At 34.8% G+C, this 19812-nt stretch overlaps 1 protein-coding gene across 33 annotated transcripts in view; it reads left to right on the forward strand.

Annotated features, from left to right (window-relative positions):
* Positions 1-19812, forward strand: part of Dcaf6 (DDB1 and CUL4 associated factor 6) — a 144954-nt gene that overhangs the window by 49565 nt on the left and 75577 nt on the right. For 24 of the 33 annotated variants that reach the window (XR_015449495.1, XM_087206855.1, XM_087206870.1 and 21 more), the window contains 4 exons: positions 772-957; positions 12373-12486; positions 14667-14802; positions 16836-17050. Coding sequence is in view for 32 of the 33 variants with exons in the window: in XM_087206855.1 (XP_087062981.1) it covers positions 772-957; positions 12373-12486; positions 14667-14802; positions 16836-17050 (651 nt within the window). In the remaining variant the exon portion in view is untranslated. Of the gene's footprint in view, positions 1-771; positions 958-1488; positions 1625-5326; positions 5456-12372; positions 12487-14666; positions 14803-16835; positions 17051-19812 lie in introns of those variants that run through there. The other 9 variants (XM_021244643.2, XM_087206865.1, XM_087206873.1 and 6 more) reach the window with 7 other exon arrangements.

Consider the following 19812-nt stretch of genomic DNA (forward strand, 5'->3'; position numbering starts at 1 on the left):
ATTAGGCAAATTAGGTCTTTAACCGCAATGCGCGTTACAAATATTTAGTTTAATTTTTGTTCCAGTGCTAGGGATTGAGCCCAGGGGCTTGCACAAACTAGATAAGCACTCTACCACTAAGTTACCTCCCCAGCCCTTTTTAAAAATTTATTTTATACGGTCATGTTACCTAGGCTGGCCTCAAACTTGTGATCTCTTAATTTAGCTTCTGGAGTAGCTGGGATTACAGGCCTGTGCCACTGGCCCCAGCTAAAATACTAATTTTAAAGTGTATTTCTGTCACAGTAATTCTGATCTTTTGAACACAGTTAAGGAACTGGATTTGGGGCTTTTGCTCTTTCCTTATCTGTACCATTTCACTACTTTGAGATTATGAACTATTTAAATTCAGTTTGGGTCTTCAATCTAAAAGGGAATAACTTAATCATTTAGTATACAGTCAATTTCAAAAGTCTAAATAGTTCTTTCTTATTTACTAATATTTTATGAGTGAGTGAAATAAGCCAAATAGGTAGAAATACACCCATTTGGTTTTCATGGCACTGTTTCAATTGATGATATTCAGTCTTCTCATTTGAGAGGGAACAAAAGGAAAATATGTGAGGTTCGGATCTTTCCCTAATTATAATAATTTGGAATTGAATGATAGTCTTTTTTTTGAAATGAGACTTGTTAATGAGAATTTATTACTGGCTATGAGTATATTAAATATGAATATTTCTTCCTGGGAAAAAATAAGTTACCATGAACTACTTACTTTGTATGTTCTAGGTTTTGACAACAATTCGTTCTGGCCATCGAGCAAATATATTTAGTGCAAAGTTCTTACCATGCACAAATGATAAGCAGATTGTATCCTGCTCTGGAGATGGAGTTATATTTTATACTAATGTTGAGCAAGATGCGGAAACCAACAGACAGTGCCAGTTTACGTGCCATTATGGAACTACCTATGAGGTACAGCATTATGATTGTATTATTAGGTATATGTAAATGTGTTTTTGTATAAATGTGTAAATGCACGTGTGTATGCATTCATGCATAGAAATTCTTGACGAGTTAGATGTCAGCAAAGTGAGAAAATTTATCTTGGTAGACTTGTAGATCAAGTTAAATAAGATGCAAGATATATTTCTGTAAGATGGATTGGTGGTTGCTTGAGCAAAAATTTCAACATATAAAGCCTTGGGTGCACTCTCAAATCATATCCAGATCGTAGCACTTAATCAGGTTTTCGTATTAGAAGGAATACTACTACAGGAGTCTAAAGAACCAGGTTTTTGTTGGATGTTCATAAGCTCAAGCCCTGAGCTAAATTTAGTGAGGCGGTATGAATTTAAGACTCAGTTTTAGTTTTTTATTTGATTCTGAAAGATTGCTTACACTACAAAGTACTCTTTTAAAATGTTTGTTTATAATTTTATATCAAATTACTGACTTTTCATTGTTTCCGTTAATGTGGTAATCGTCTTCCAACATTTGAATTTCAGTTTTTCTATATCCTTATGTGTTCTTATATGAATAGCATGGAGCTGGATTTTGTTTCCCATCCATCCTCAAATTTTTACTTTTTGCTGGAAGCCTCAGTCAGGATGGATCAAACCTGGGGCCTTACGCATGCGAGGCAAGTGCTGTACCACTGAGCAATACCCCTAGCTATGTGCTTTCTACTTTTTAGTTTTCTCTCTTAATACCATCTCCCACTTTTTATTTACTTTGTTTCTGCTACCTTCTTGGAATGCTGTGTGCCATGTTTTGGATATGAAAGCCGGGTGATCTGGTCTTGAAAGGAATGTGCACAATGTGTAACCTAAAAATGTCTTTGTGCTCTGTGGGATCGCTTTGGATTTGAAGCCCAACAACTGATTATAAAAAGTGTATTATCCACAGAGGTCTTTTTTTCTTCATTTAACTATAACTGGGATAACATGCTAATTTGGAACCCCCCACACACTTTGGCCCACTCTGAATATTAACTTTCTCATCAGATACATAATTTCTTTTCTTTTGGGGGGGAGCGGGTACCGGGGATCGAACTTGGATCCTTGTGCTTGCGCAGCAGGCGGCGAAACCACTGAGCTAAATCCCTGGCCCCCAGATACATAATTTCTAAATGTTTTTGACCATTCCATAGGTTCCCTTTTCATTTTATTGATTTATTTGCTTTGCTAGACAATTTAAGTTTGTTATAGTCCCACATTTTCTTCTTTTGTTGACTGTATTCCTTGGATCTTAGCCAAGAGGTTTTTGCCAAATCCAATGTTGTGAAGGTTTTCCCTTTTTTCATTCTAGTTATATACTTTCAGTCTTGTGGTTAGGTCTTTAATTCATTTTAAGTTCATTGTTTTTATATGGTGTAAGACTCCAACTTGATTCTTTTGTGTATGGAAATACACTTTTCCCAGCAGCAGTGTTTGTTGAAAAGACTGTTCTTTCCCCATGGTGTATTCTTGGTGATTTTGTCAAAGATCATTTGACCATATACACGAGAGCTTATTTTTGGATTCCCTAATCTGGTCCATTGATCGGTGTCTGATGTGCTTTGTCTTGGTGGTACTGGGAATTGAACCCAGGGCATTGCATATGTTAGGCAAGCACTGTAACACTGAGCTATATCCAGCCCTTTTTATTTTATTGCTAAATTGCCAGGCTGACCTTGAACTTGTGATCTCATGCCTCAGCCTTCCAACAAGTTGGGATTATAGGTTTGTGCCAATATGGCTTGCATATCTGTCTCTAGCCTAAGACCATACTGTTTTGATTACTGTAGCTTTCTAGTATGTCTTGACACCAAGAAGTGTTTGCTTATAGCTTTGTTGTTATTTTTTGGGATTACTATAGCTATTTGAAGTCCTTAGTGATTCCATATAAATATTAAGATTCCTTTTCTCCAAACAGTGTTACTGGGATTTTGATAGGGGCTACATGAGATTTGTAGAGGCATGGACATTTTAATAGTATCAAGTTTTCTATTCCATGAACACAGAATGTCTTTCCATTTATTTGTCTTTTTAAAATTTCTTGCAGTAGTGTTTTGTAGTTTTCCATGTAGAGTTCTCTTGGCTCCTTGATTAAATCAATTCTTAAGTGATTTATCCTTTTTGATGTAAATATGAACCTGTCTGTATGTTGCTTCATTTAGCACTGTGTTTCCCGTAGTCATCCATGATGTTAAGAATGTTAGGATTTCTCTTTTTTAGACTGAATAATATTCTATTATTTACATTTATTCATGTACACACAGAGACACATACCACATTTTCTTTCTCCATTCATCCATTAGTAGACAGGCTATTTCTGTAGGTTAGCCATTGTGACTAGTGCTGTGATGAACATAGGGCTGCAGATATTTCTTGGAGATAGTGATTTTAAAGTAGTTCTACTTTTCACTTTTGAGGATCTTCCTATTTGCCATACTGCCTATACCAATTTACATTCTTACCAACAATGTATAAGGGTTTCCTTTTCTCTGCCCCCTCACCATGCATTTCTTGTCTTTTTAGTAATAGTAATCATACCAGGTATGAGGTGATTTAAATTTGCATTTCTCTGGTAATTAGTGATGTTGAGCACCTTTTCATACATCTGTTGGCCATCTGTATGTCTTCTTTGGAAATACATCTGTTTAGGTCCTTTGCCTGTTTTTAATCAGATTATTTGCTTATATGCTGTTGAGTGAATTTCTTATGTATTTTGGATATTAATCCCTTACTGATACATTGTTTGCAAATATTTTCCCTGTTAACATCAATTACTTTGTTTTGTTTCCTTTGTTTGGTATGCAGAAACTTTAGTTTGACATAATTTCTATTTGTCTACTTTTGCTTTTGTTGTCTGTATTCTTAAAAAAATCATTGCCAAGATTGTTGTTATGGAGCTTTACCTCTGTATCTTATTCTGGGAGTTTTGTGGTTTCAAGACTTACATTTAAATATTTACTCCAGGAGAGAGGGGGGTTGAAAAGGGAAGAAAAAAATTTAAATGTGTTAAGTGCATGTCCCAACTCCCCATTGATAAATGTAATCATTGTGTACTGTAAATGTACTAATAAAAATTGGAAAAATAAAAATAAAAATTAACTCACGTTATTTTTGTATGTGGTATAAGATCTAATTTCATTTTTCCCACATGTCAAAATCCATTTTCTGGGCTGGGAATTTAGCTGAGTGGTTCCACCGCCTGCCTCGCGAGCGCAAGGTCCCGAGTTCAGTCCCCCCCCCCCCAAAAAAAATCCATTTTCTCCGGCATCATTCATTGAGGAGACTGTCCTTTCCTCATTGTGAATTTTTTCTTTTTCTTTCTTTCTTTTTTTTTTTTTTCTGGTACCAGAGATCAAACTCCAGGACCTTGTGATTGCGAGGCAGGCCCAGTGCCACTGAGCTAAATCCCTGGCCCCTCATTGTGAATTCTTGCAGTTCTGTTGAAGATTGATTGACTGCATATGTATGGGTTTATTTTCAGGTTTTCTATTTTCTGTGCTCTGTCTCTTCATGTTAGTACCATATGTTTTGATTACCATAGCTTTGCAATGTAACCAGAAGTCAGGAAATGTAGTGCCTCTAGCTTTAATTTTCTTCATCAAAATTATTTTAGCCATTTGAAGTCTTTTATGGTTCCATATGACTTTTAGGATTTTTTTCTATTTCTTTGAAAAATGCCATTGGAATTTTGATAAAGATTATATGTAATGTGTATAATCTTTTGGGTAATATGGTCATTTTGACAACATTGATTCATTTGTTCCATAGAAAAGTGCTGTATTTGTTTATTTTCATCCCTTTCAATTTCTTCCATCAGTGTTTTATAGTTTATATTAGATCACTCACCTCTCTGTGTACATTTACTTCTAATTACTTTATTCTTTTTGACGATATTGAAAAGTGGGTTGTTTTCTTAATTTCTTTTTTGCATAGTTTGTTACTTATAGTAGTATGTGGAAACTCAACTGATTTCTTTTTTTTTCATACTGGCAGTTGAACTCGGCCTCAGCACTGAGCTACATCCCCACCCCATCCCCCTTTTAAAAAATTTTTTGAAACAGGCTCTCCGTAGGGCTCAAACTTCCAGTCCTCCAGACTAGGCCTCCCAGAGTCCAAAGATAAGTGTATGCCACCCTGCCTGCCTTCAACTGATTTTTTTATTGTATGTTGGTTTTGTATCTTTCAACTTTACTGAATTTCTTTGTTGCATTTCATAGTTTCTGCTGGAATCTATAGGATTTTCTGTGTATAAGTTAATTTCATCTACAAAGACAGAGATTTTGCTTCCTTTTTGATTTGGATGACTTTTATTTCTTTTTCTTGCCTAACTGCTTTGTCTAGGATGTAGAAGTGGGAAGACTGGAACTCCTTGTCTTTTTGCTAATCTTAAAGGAAAAGTTTTCAACTTTGACCGCTGAGTATATCTGCCATTAGATGTGGACTTGTGATATACAGCCTTTTAAAAACAAATTTAGGTACTACATTCTTTTATACCTAATCCTTGATAATTTTTATTATGAAAGGATGTTGCATTTTGTCAAAGGCTTTTTATACATCGGTTGATGTCATATTTTTGTTCTTCATTCTATTAATGTGGTGTATCACATTTATTGATTTGTGAGTATTGAACTTTGTGTTGCCATTATAAATAACACTTGCTTATGGTGTATGATTCTTTTAATTTGCTGTTGAATTCTATTTGCTAGTATTTTGTTGAAGATTTTTGTATTTGTGGTCATTAGTGATACTGGCCTGTAATTTCAAAGAGTAAATCAGAAGAGAACTTTAAAAATCTGCTGAGACTAATGAAAATGAAACACATACATCACAACTTACAGAGAGGCAGTTGTAAAGGAGAAATTTACAGCAATAAATGCTAACATTAAGAAGAAAGTGATTATACATTTGTGTCCTATTTATTTCACTTAAGATTATTGCCTCAGTGTCCATCCACTTAGCTATAAATGTCTCATTTCTCTTTTTTTATGGCTGTGTAGTACTCCATTTTGTAAAAAACCACATTTTCTTTATCCAGTCTCCAGTTGATGGGCATTTGGGCTGTTTCCAAGTTTTAGCTATCACAAACTGTGCTGCTGTGAACATAGGGGCACATATATCACTGTGGTATGATTCTTTAAGTTCTTTGGGGAAGATCCCCAGCAGTGGAATAGCGGGGTCAAATGGGACTTGCAGTCCTAGTTCTTTGAGGTATCTCCATACTGATTTCCACAGTGGTTGCACCAGTCTACACTCCCACCAGCAGTGGAGCAGTGTTCCTCTTTCCCCACAGCCCCGCCAGCATTTGTTATTGGTTGATTTCATGATAGCAGCCATTCTTTCTGGAGTGAAGTGGAATCTCAGCATTGTTTTCATTTGCATCTCTCGAATGACCAGTGATGTTGAACTTTTTTTCATGTATTTATTTGCTGTTTCTACTTCTTTGTCTGAGAAATGTCTGTTCATTTCAGACACCCATTTTTGAATTGGGTCTTTAAATTTGGGAGGTCTGATCTTTTTAAGACACATGTGTAAATACCGAGTAGTTTCTCTGGGGTGAGAAACTGAAAGTGTAAATAAGGACTAAAAGGTGTAATAGATAATGTGAAATAGGAAGAAAAGGGGCAAAGGGGAAGGAAGTGGGAGGGCTAGGGGGAAAGGATAGAAGGGAATGGGATTAATATGAGAAAATGGAAAAATAGGAACAAAATCTTTGTAAATAGGGAGGAATGGAGGGGTTGAAGGGAGGGCTGGGCAAGGGTGAAAAATAAGAACCAAGAGAGACTATGTAAAGGTGCAAATTTCCAATGATGAATGTCATTATATTGTATACCTAAAATGTACCAGTGATTAGAATGAATAATCGATAATGTAAAATCTGAAGAAAAGGTCCAAAGGGGTAGGGGTAGTGGGAGGGGCAGGGGAAAGGAAAGAAGGGAAAGGAAAAATGCTGAGAAATGGAAAAAATGGAAATAAAGTCTTTGTAAATAGGGAAGGGTGGAGGGGGTGAAGGGAGGGCTAGGAATGGGGAAAAAGTAAGAACCAAGATGCATTATGTAAAGGTACAATTCCCAATGAGAAATGTAGTTGTGTTGTATACCTACAATGTACCAATAAAAATTAAAAAAAAAAATAAAAAGAAAGTGAACACCTGACGCTGCACCTCAAGGGACTGCAAAAAGAACAGGATAAGTTCATAGATAGCACAGGGAAAAAAGTCACAAAAATCAGAATAAAAATAAATGAACTAGATCTTAGAAAAATAATTCAAAAGATCAACAGAACTGAGAGTTGGTTCTTTGAAAAGATACAATTGACAGATTTTTAGATAACCTAAGGAAAAAAGAAGACTTGGAAAATCAGATGAAGAAAGAAATGTTACGTCTAATGCCACAGAAATACAAGGATCATAAAAGAGAATGCTATGAATGATTATATGCCTACAAGTTGAATAATGTATAAGAAGTAAATATATTCCTAGACTGAATCATGAAGAAATAGAAAATCTGAATGGATCAATAATAAGTAAGGAGATTGAATTTTATAGAAAACGGCCTATCAGAGAAAAATCTAGGATCTGATAGCTTTACTGCTGAATTCTATGAAACATTTAGAGAAGAACTAATAGCAGTTCTTCTCAAACTCTTTTTAAAATTAAAGAGGAGGAAATACTTCCAAATTTATTTTATAAGGTCAACATATCCTGATACCAAGGCCAAAAATTGTAGGGTTTGGTGTTTTGTTGTTGTTGTTTTTAACTATTTTGTTATTTTCTTTGTGGCTCACTTTAGGATTATAATTTCTAAATTAATATGTAGCAGTTCCATTCAATTTAACTACAAGATAATTCCATAGAACACAGAAATTTTGTTAAAGTATAGCTTCTCTCTTTCCTCCTTTCCCTGTTAATGTCAACTGCATCTTTATACATTGTAAGTGCATGAATATAATTTAATTTTGTTATGGTTCTTGCTGTTATCTTTTAATTCAGTAAAACAAAACAGGAAACAAGAATATTTATACTGTATTTTATATTGATTTATATACTTTAGCTTTACTACTGCTCTTTCTTTGTGTGGTTTTGAGTTAATAATGTCCTTTAGCTTAGCCTTAAGTATAGGATTTAATATTCTTGTGACTCAGGTGTGCTAGTAATGTTCATTTTGAAGTGTGTTAATTTTTTTCTCTCATTTTTGAAGCATTATTTGTTGGTACATAATTCTTATTAATCAGAAATCTTTTCTTTCACCCTGTTAACTATATCATCCCACGTCTGTTTTTTCTGGAGTCTAATGAGAAGTCAGTTTTTAGTTCTGTTTAGGGTGGTTTTATGCAAGGCTAAATATATTTTTACCCTTTTCTTCAAAATTGTCCATCTGCCTTCTGATAATTTAACTATTTGTGCAGATTTGAATTTGACTTTTATTTATCCTACGTGGAGTTTATTGAACTTTTTGTATGCATAGATTCATATTTTAAATTGATTTTAAGAAGTTTCAGCAGTTATTTCTTCAAATATTCATCCTACCTCTTGGTCTCTGTTCCTCTGGAACTTCTATGGGCATATGTTGGTATGTCTTTTGAGTCTCCATTCAGTTTTCTTCACTTTTCTTTCTGCTTCTCAGGCTGGATAACCTTGATCAACCAGTGCAGTATTTATAATCACTCATTCTTCTATCGCTTCAAATTAGCTGTTGAGCCCCACTAGTGAATATTTCTTTAGTTATTATACTTTTTAACTCTAGAATTTTAACTTGTTTTTAATAATATCTCTTTTTAATAGTCTCCCTAGTGAGACATCTTTCTTATATTTTCCTTGACTTTTTTAGACACGATTTCTATCAGTTCTCAGCACATTTGGTGTTTTTTTGTTTTGTTTTTTGCTACTGGGGATCGAATTAAGGACCTAGCACTTGCGAGGCAGGCATGATGCCACTGAGCTAAATCCCCAGCCCTACTGCTGATTATTTTTGACACACATCCTTAGCGAAGGGCTATTGTCACAGCATGGTAAGTTCAGCGTTAAGCCCTCAGAATGGAGCATTTCCAGAGAACTTGAGAAAAGTCTCCATAGTGACAGCTTTGGGAGCTCTAGCTGACCTTGTGACTGCCCATGCCTGGTAAGGTGCTGGTTTTCACAACTACCATAGATGCAAGGCTGTTGGTTTTCAGGGCTGCCATGGAGTTAAGGAAAATAGCACAGGTAAAAAGGTCACTCATTTTCTGACATTTTGCCTGAAGAAATGTTCCTTGAGTTGTTTTAAACCCCTGGTTCATTTTCAGAGTTCTAAAAAAGTTGGTTGTGACAAGTTTTGCAGTGTTTCAGTGCTTTTATGGAGGAGTATATTTTCAGTGGTCATTTGGCCATTCTGGAAGTGCTTCTGTTCTAACATGGTTTTCTCCACCTTCTTAAGGAGGGTTATATTGTAAGGAAGGGTTCTTAAGTGATGTACATTTGTATAAGGTATCATTATAATTAATCAGTATTAATCTCAATTAGGAATAGAATCTTCACTTTTATAACTGTGATGAATGCAACTCATTTTTAAATAAGTGCATGAAAGAATTACATTATTACAGTTTGTATAAAGGAATTTCTAGAGGAAATACGTGCTCACAAGAATTTGGTTTGTAGAGTATACAAAGTAAAAAGTGACCTTTTGACTTACTAAAGTCATCCAAACTGAGTCAACAACAAATTACAAAAATATTTCTTACTAATAAAATCATTTTACAGTAGTTCAACACTACTGACTTGATGGGGGGAAAATGGCATTTTTCACAGATATGAAATGAGTTTAAAGTCTTGTTTTTCTTGAAGTGTACATTCATTTGTGTTGGGTATACTTTTTGCAAGTTTCTTCTTGCATTGTCAAAATCTTGTTACACGGTATTGGTGGCAGAAGTGTTCATTGGAAGCAAAAGACATGTCTGCATTTAGGTTTAATAGCTCAAAAGTAATAGTTATCTATATCATGTGGCTTAAAAAAACACAAATTTATTATCTTATAGTTCTGGAATTCTCAAGGCTGAAATGAGTCTTACGGGGCGAAAATGCAGATGTTGGCAGGTCTGTGCCTTCTGGTTTTGCCTTTTCCAATTTCTAGAGGACATAGGTATTCCTCAGAGGTCCCTTCCTCCTGCTTCAGAGTCAACAGTGCAGCATCATCAAATCTCTCTCTCCCTCTCTGTCCTTCTATTGCTTCTATTCTCTCTGCCCCGCCCTCCTTTCCTCTTTGACTTTTTCCAGTGTCTTGTCTTCTCTTTTCTTGTCTCCCTCTTTGACTCATAGGGACTCTTAGAATTATACTGGGTCCACCTGGATAATTCAGGATATCTCCCCATCTTGAAATCCTTGGTCACACCTGTATTGTTTCTTTGGCAATTGAAGATATATTGTATATTCATAGTTTCTAATAATTAGATGTTGACATCTTTGAGGACTCACTATGATAGAAAGTGAGTTTTCTAACTAAACTTTTAAAAGTATAATACACATACAGAATAGTGCTCACATCGTATATGTGCAACTTAATACATTCTTACAAAACACAATTGTAGAACAGTATTCTTAAAACAAGAAACAGCCCTCACAGGCCCCTGTATACACAAAGGTTCACTGTTCACCTAAAGGTAACTACCAGTAAGTCTCTCTTACTCTGTTTATTTAGGAACATTGGAGATTAAATTCAGAGCCTTGGCACTGAACTATATCCCCAGCTTTTTAAAAATAAATTTTTAAGGGCCGGGGGTTTAGCTCAGTGGTTCTGGCGCCCACCTTGCAAGCACAAGGTCCTGAGTTTGATCCCCGGTACAAAAAAAAATTTAAAAATAAATAAATAAATTTTAAAATTTTGAAGCAGGGTCTCAGTCTTTAAATTGCCTAGGCTGCACTTGAACTTACAGTCCTCCTGCCTTGGCCTCCTAGAGTGCTGGAAGTACAAACACTGTGCCACCATGCCTTCCTCCATTAAAATAGTCTCTTAAATAGCAGAGATTAGTTTTGCCTGTTTTGAAAATTATATTATGGGACTGGTATGTGTTCCGTTTTTCGTTTGACTTCTTTCACATAGTAGGTTTCTGGATTCACCCATGTTTTGAGCATAGCAGTGATTTGTTCATTTTTATAGCTGATGTAGTATTTTATTTTAGGAAAAGATCACAGTTTCTAGAGGAGATTTGTATGTGTATTGTCAGGGATTGAAACCAGAGCCTTGTACTCACTAGATAAGCACTTTACCATGGAGCTACATTCCCTGCCCTGGCAGTTTCCATTTCTACTCTGTTGTTGACTATTTGCTTTGTTTCCAGTATTTGGCTAATGTGCACAGTGCTACTGTGAACATTCTAGTACCCGTCTTTAGGTGCCTGTGTGTACAGGTTTTTTAGTTTAGTGGAATTGCTGAGTCACAAGAAAGGCAAATGATCTACTTTGGCAGATACTGACACATTGCTTTCCATGTGATTGTGCTATTTTGCACTCCCATTGACTATCCATCCAGTTGCTCTACATAGGCACCTATGCTTGATATTAACAGTCTTTCATTCTTGTGGTATGTGGCCATTCTTAAGGTAGTAACTTGTATTTTCTGGATGATTAATGAGTCTGAATACTTTCCTGTGTATATAGTGTTTAAAACATAGGAACATACCTTCCACTGTTGGTTGCATAAAGCCACATACGGGAATACTAAGTAGCCACAGTTGTTAGTGTCTACTTCTAGTCCAGAGGGAGAGGAGAGGAGACAGTTAATGCCCTTTGTGAACCCCTGTCCCCTTTCTGTCTGTCAGTACATGGAGATACTCCCATAGGGGTGTAATCATTTCATACTACAAATATGTACTAATAAATAAAAGTTAAAAAGTTTTTGTGCTAAAATTTATATAGTGTCAAATTTGCCATTATATCCATTTTTTAGTATATAGCTCAGTGACATTAAATACACTTATATTGTTGTGTAACTGTCACTACCATTTAAGATTCTTTTTAAGTGATTGGTTTATTTACTTAAATCATTTCAGCATCCCAGTTTTTTTAAACACCAGAGAAGAAAATGTTACATATTCATAATAAAATGATAAATTCACCTATAGAAAACATAAAAATTAGGTTTTGAATAGTTTAACTATAACTATGGGAGCGTGTTGCTCATCAAGATTATTAAACGTTTCTGTGTGAAGTTATAGTAATTGTACTGTCAAAGTAATCCTATTCAACATTTCTAATGTATATTTTGTACTGGTTTGAATCATGGCATGGTGTAAGTCATGCCTACTTAAAATGCATGGTTCCGTTGCTTTTACTCAAGTCATTTTGTGAAATAGTAGCAGAGTGTTTCAGAGCCGCATGTTTGAATTTTCCTTCAGTTGACCTGTGCTTTTGTTTTCCTCTTAGATTATGACTGTACCAAATGATCCTTACACTTTTCTGTCCTGTGGTGAAGATGGAACTGTTAGGTGGTTTGACACGCGCATCAAAACTAGCTGCACAAAAGAAGATTGCAAAGATGTAAGAATCCAATTTTGAATAACTGAGGCAAAAAATTATAACTGTAATTTAAATTTGGTAGTTATCTTTAGAGGATATGATTATGTGTTAACTTTTAAAATTTTGTTTTGCTAAAATCTTGTCATAAAATTATTTTAATGTTAATGATGTTAAGAAACTTAGACTTTAATTGTGCATTTAAGATGTATTTTTGAAAATTTGTCTAATTCTTTGGTGTATAGTATTATAAAGACCTGGAGAATTTATCAGTATATCTTATTTGTTCATGGAGATTATTTTGGCTTACCAAAATAGCAGTGATAAAAGTTTGTAGAAGTGTTGTGTCCTTTTTCTCCCTTTCTTTTAAATCAGTATTTTTTAAAGAAATAAGATGCTGTTTTATTCACATTTTCATTCAAATTTAGCTAACCATATCTTTACTACCAATATTTTACTTTTCAATACTGTTTGAAATTTATGAAAGAATGAGAAATCTTTCAATCTTTCAGACTCCAGAAAACCAACCCCAAGGGTTTTTATCTATTATACATTATTTAGATTATAGTAGCCTTTTCTTGGATCGTTATGAAGTAAAAAAAAAAAAAAAAAAAAGAAATAAACTATTTTTACTGAAAGGTAGCAAAAAGAAAAGCCAAGAATTGCTAATAATCAGGATAAGTGTGTGCTATCTAAGCTAGTTACCACAATTTTCATGCTTTAGGGATGACAAGATTATTTTTAAGCAGAGAAGAAAAAGAATATAAAAAGTGGAAATTAAAAAAATGTTAAACATAGAATTTTTAATCAGTTTTTATGCTTTATATATATACATGCTTATATAAACAGAAAGCAGTGAACTGAAACTTGTTAGTTTCGTAGTAAATGTTAGTATTAAAATTCATTTTTCTAAATACAGTGTAGTAGGATTTAATTGTACTTTTCTAAACAAAGTCATCATAAAAGGAAGAATACAGGGTTAAGAAGTGAATGTATTCTTAAAAAATTTGTCTCATATAAAAGTGAATAGAAGACGGGAACGTAGAGAAAAACTGGCAACAACAGTAATTCTTAACTACAAATCTTAAAATTATGAAAGATATTGGGAAATCAATTCTATGTATTAGGGGGTAGAATTCTGAGATTAATAAGTTAAATAAAATTTAGGTAAATTAATTTAAAAGCATGGCTATTGAAAAGAAAGAGGGACTAGAATCATTAGGCAGAATAATATGGAATTAACAGTGTACCTTGAGAATATTTTTGAGGTGATAGCACATATATTTTCTAATGCTTCTAGAAAGGTAAGTGCTGACATTATACTAAGACATATGTGTTTCAGGGTTTGTATTACGTTTATGACTTTGTTGTTAAGCTGATAAGGAGAAAGATTTTACCAGTTAAGAAAAGTATAAAATTTAAAAATCATATCATATAATCATTAGTATACATTATAGACGAAGGTAGATTGTACTTTTACCTTTAATCTCAAGTGGACCAATAAGAGGCATTTCTAATGGTATTAATGGCTTAGTGATCCATTACATAGGTAGTGTATGAATGTTTTTGTGTTTCTAACGATTTTTATTATTTTTTAGCATGGAAATATTTAGTAGTCACTTTGTATAATACTGTATTGTATGAAAGGTTTTGATAAAGGGTTTAAATTGTGGTAATACAACTTTCTTGTCTCCTTGTGGCAGGTGATAATCAGCATAATTGCTTAGTGTTTTATTTTTATATTTGGGCTATTTTTTATTTGTTCCTTTTCAGAATGTATTTTGTTTGACTCATATATTGGCTGTTCTTTAAATCTCTTAAGATTAGTATTTTAATATATTCTTATTTTAATTGCTTCACAAGCAAGGGATATAATATTGTAATAGAAATCAATTTAGGCAAACTGTAAAGAGTACATTTTCTTTATAGTGATAGATTCTAAAGAGGGATATTGCTGAGTATATTTATCTTGGTTTTACATGTGCTGAATATGTTAAAACAGTTTCTAATTGAGGACTAAAACATAGATTAAATTAAGAAAACCATATTGTTTTTGTACCCATTTGTCTCTACTGAGTTAGAATTTCTGAGAAAGCTTGTTTTCTTGTAATTGAAGGGGAAATGTTTTAAATTTAGTAAGTTAAATAGTTAAATTTAGTATAGTATAGGTACATGTAATTGGTGTATTGTATTGTCTTTTCTAGGATATTTTAATTAACTGTCGGCGTGCTGCCACATCAGTTGCTATTTGTCCACCAGTACCGTATTATCTCGCTGTTGGTTGTTCTGATAGCTCAGTACGAATATATGATCGGAGAATGCTGGGAACAAGAGCTACAGGTAAAGAGATAATGTTAGAAAAAACAAGGGACCATATCAATTTAGAGAATAAATCCTCATGTTATGTTCCATTTAAAAACTTATTTAGTTATAAAATTTTAAGAAATAGAATGTTTTTAAATACAGATTATTGCCCCCCCCAAAAGCATTTGACCAAGTTTTTTAAGATTTACTGCGATGATACTTTTACAGTTTATCACTTTAAAAAATTGTAATTCTGGGTATATTAGTTTTCCAGGACTGCCATACTAAATTACCACTAAATGAGTCTCTTATAACAATGAAACATGAGTCTCTCACATTTCTGGAAGCTAGACATCTGAAATCAAGCTGTCTCACAGTTGATGGAGAAACTTGCCTGCCTCTCTCCCGCTCTAGTCCTCTCTGTGGCTGGGTCTGTGAGATGCAGCCTCTGTGCTGTTCTTCTCTGTGTGTGCTGGTGTCCACATTATCCTGTTCTGAAGACACCAGTCACACTGAATTTAAGACCCACTCTCATATGATTTGACCTTATGTAATTACATTGACAAAGACCCTATTTCCAGACAGGGTCACATTATGAAATTTCAGGTAGACACTAATTTTGGGAGGACTCTGCTGTTTTTCAGTCAAGAGGATAACAGTAAAAATGGTGGGGAAAAAAGTTAGAAAGTACAGTGGCTTAGGTATTAATGTGTAGCACGTGTTTTTGGCTGCTTAGCTTAAGTACTGTTAATAGAGCTGCAGTACTGAATTTGATTTAAATCAGTTCTTTTTCACTGTGGGGTCCAAACACTTTTGAAGTAACCAATTGAAAACCAGCTTCCATTAGTAGGAAAGCCAAGATGATTTGTGTATGCAGGCATGCACATGTGTATACACCTATGTGTATGTGTGTGCATGTGTACAGATAGATATCAAATATACAGACAGTATATTAGTATTTTATTTTGTGAAAAACAAAGATGAAGTTGAACAGAAGTGAACTATGTCAGTAAAAATGGGTATAGATTATTGTAATGAGAATACTAGATATCTGAGTTACTTTTCTTGTTACTGAGGCAAAATACCTGACACCCAAAGTTAAAGGAGGAAAAGCTTATTATAGCTCATGGCTTGTAGAGGTTTAACTCCATAGTTGCCTGGTTCTAAGGCAGAGTGGCACATGACAGACCGGCATCACAGGGGAGAAACAGTTCATGGTGTGGCAGCCCAAAGACAACAGCAGCAGGCTGCAGCAGGGAAACAGCAGGCGCAACAGCAGCAAGCCTGCTTCTCCCTTTTATCCCATCCAGGCTAGCAGAGATTTGGTTGTGCCACCCACATCCAGGGTAGGCCTTCCCATTACCCATACCCAGAACTATGCTAAAGCATCAGTGGACTAATTAGTAATCAAGCACCCTTAACCCAAGTATCACATACCCTACATGCAGCCACCTCAAAAAAGCCCTACCTAGGACCACGTGAGGATTTGGGGACGTCTAGATTCAAGCCGTACTACCAGATGAGCTTTTTTCTCTTTTGAACTGTGATTGAGGAGTTCTGTCAGTTACATAGGCACATTTCAGGGGAAGCAGTCATAATGTAATATGAAATTCTAGGCTTAATTGTTGTTCTTAACAGTGAGACAATTTGACATTTTGACTAGGATAAGACTTAATTGGGCAAGATTTTTCATCTTTGGGATTGTTAGAATTTAGCATTTCTGGGTCCCCAGGGCACCAGGTGCCAGTTGTACTCTTCCCTGTTGTATTGAAGTCTATTGATAAAACTAATTATAATTGGAATTACATTTTAAGATATTAGCAGTCAGCTTTTCTATTATAAAAATTTACCTGAAAGTGAATTTTTGGAACATGATTTAGTGTCACTATAATCATATGTCAGTGTATTAAATACCTGATGTTTTCAACAAAATGTTTATATAATCTAGGGCTGGGGATTTAGCTTAGTGGTTCCGCGGCTGCCTTGCAAGCACAGGGTTCCGAGTTTGATCCCTAGTACAAAAAAAAAGTTTATATAATCTAGAAATAACTTTGTGTTTTGTGATTTAGGGAATTATGCAGGTCGAGGGACTACTGGAATGGTTGCCCGCTTTATCCCTTCCCATCTGAACAATAAGTCCTGTAGAGTGACGTCTCTGTGTTATAGCGAGGACGGCCAAGAGATTCTCGTTAGTTACTCTTCAGATTACATCTATCTTTTCGACCCAAAAGATGATACAGCACGAGAACTGAAGACTCCTTCTACAGAAGAGAGGCGAGAAGAGGTATGTTTACTCAAAACCGTGTTCCTTATTCAGTTAAAATATTAACTCAGTGACTTCTGGACCCTAATGGCCAAATAAATAAATAAATAGATAAGTGCATTAAAGAACAGAGGCCACCATGGTATTTTTGAAAAGAAAATATTTAATAGTGATTTGTTCTTTTCGCTTTGTAGATGCACAGCAGTACCAAGCCAGATCAGCAGAGGTAACACTTGTAAAAAAGGCAATTAGTAGAAAATGGGATGATAAACTTTAGGAGACTAAAGGATTTCCGTCCATTCCTCTTTACTATTCATATGTGGTAGCAGTCCCCTCTTCATTGAGTTGTGCCTCTCTCTCACAGTTAGGGACTAATGACACATATTAACATCCATAGGTACATTTTACAAAACACATATAAACAAATGAGGAAAAGTTAACTTAAAGTAGGTATATATATTTAAAAGTAGGTAAATGAATTGAATTACTGTCACTGAAATGACTTTTCTTATTTATTAAAGTGGCAACTAGAAATGCAATTTTTTTCCATTAAGTTTATCAGTACATTTTAGGTATACAGTACAGCTACATTTATCATTGGGATTTTGTACCTTTACATGATGTATCTCAGTTCTTATTTTTTCCTATTCCCCTGCCTTCCCTTCACCCCCTCCACCCTTCCCTATTTACAAAGACTTTGTTTCCATTGTTTTCCTTTTCTCATATTTTTTCTTTTCCCTTCTTTCTTTTCCCCTGCCCCTCCCATTTCCCCTGCTCCTTTAGACCTTTTCTTCCTATTTCACAATATCAGTTATACATTTTGATCCTTATTTACACTTTTAGTTTTTCACACCAGAGAAACTATTCATTATTTACGCATGTGTGTCCTATTTATTTCACTTAAGAGTATTGCCTCAGTGTGCATCCATTTAGCTATAAATGTGTCTAGTTTCTCGTAGAAATGCAGTTTTTATAGCGCGCAGCCATAGAACAATGTTTGCTTTAATCTGTCAAGCTTCTTTCCCCAATATATTTTTCACTTTCGTTTTTAAAATTTTGTAACGTCCTTTTTTGTGTTTATTCACGCTGTACTTTGGCTTATAGATGTCTTTTGAAATTAAGCATTGAATTTTTTTTTTTTGGGGGGTACTGGGGATCAAACTTGGGATCTTGAGCTTGCAAGGCAGGCGCCAGAATCACTGAACTAAATTCCCAGCCCAAGCATTAATTTTTAATAAACACATTTTAAAGGTTACTAAAGAACAATAGCAATTTTGTAATTCCTATGGGATGCAAAACTAAATTCAGCTGTTATTTATAAAATTAGAATTACTTTATCAACCTACTTTAGGATTTTATATGTGGTCATGTATTGAAATGAATTAGGAAGTTGATGAAGAAGAGGGTATGATGGTTAGTGAAAGTTATTTATTGGTCTAGTTGAAAACACAAACTGCGGTCACTTTGTTGTTTCTGTGATCTCTTGAGGTATGTGGGTAAGTAAAGTTATAACCAAACCTTGTGACTCTTAGATAACAAAAAGGTTGAAAGTTGTCTCAGTTGGCTTTCTCATTGCTCCGACAAAATACCCAATACCCAATGTTAAAGGAAGAAGGTTTATTTCAGGTCATAGTTTATAGAGCTAAAGTGTGGCGGCATGGCAGAGGGGCATCGCAGAGAAGAAACAATCCATGGCATGGTAGTGCCAGCAGAAGGCAGCAGGAAGAGACAGCAGAAGCCCTGGCAACCAGCCTGCCTCTAGAGCCCTTATACCCCATCTAGGCTACCAGCCTTTTGGGTGGTGCCAGCCTCACCCAGGGTGGGCCTTCCCTTATCAACCCCCATATTCTGTCATCACACCCTTAATCCCTGTATCACACCCTAATCCAGCCACCTTCAAAACTCCCTAGGTATGAGTGCATCAGGCTTTGGGGAGACATCTAGCTACAAGCTGTACAGAAGTGCATAGACTTTTTAAGTTGGCCAACTAACTTTGCTACCATATAACCTTTAGCCAGAAGATACTTATTTATAATCAGAATGAATCATGCTGGAAAAAAAAAAGAATGAAGGATGCTGGGTCACGAAGAGTTCTGTTTTTGTTTTGTTTTGGACATGTTTGTATTTCTTAATATTCTTTGTTGTATTAACCAAATTAAGAAAAATAATTTTAAAATTGTAAGTTTAAAAAGTAAATCATGCTAGACATACCAAATACTTAAGAAGTGTATATAAATAAATGAATAATATATCTCCCTCTTCATTCCTGCACTTTTTCTGTGTTTTGTGCTAAAACCTTGATAGTAGTGTTCAGACCAACTGTTCTTAACTCTGCAAGTATTTACTGGATGCCCACTATATACTATATATACATATATTAAACTGGCCTCTGGCTCAAGGAAGGTATTTAGTGGATGTAGAGTTATAAATAAGTAAATGTGTGAAACTTGAAATAATAAAATTATATATAAGCACTATGGTTCTGTATAAATAGAACAAAAGATAATAATTGACTTCGATTGGAAAATTAGTAAAGATTGAGCAGTGTTTCAAAGCCTGAATTGAAAGTTTATTATATGATTTTCTTGTGTCTATATACTGTATTGGTGTACTTTTTTTTTTTTTTTTTTTTTTTTTGGTACCAGGGATCGAACTTGGGTCCTTGCGCTTGCAAGGCAGGCGGCAGCACCACTCAGCTAAATCCCCGGCCCTCTTCAGTATATTCTTTTGTCTTATTCCACTTTTAGGGTACTTCTCATTTTTCTTTATATTCCTTTTGTAGT

This window comes from Heterocephalus glaber, unplaced genomic scaffold (assembly GCF_053883595.1).
Source record: "Heterocephalus glaber isolate CG9 unplaced genomic scaffold, H.glaber_assembly_v1.0 deba00000738, whole genome shotgun sequence".
In the NCBI taxonomy this organism is placed as follows: domain Eukaryota; kingdom Metazoa; phylum Chordata; class Mammalia; order Rodentia; family Bathyergidae; genus Heterocephalus; species Heterocephalus glaber.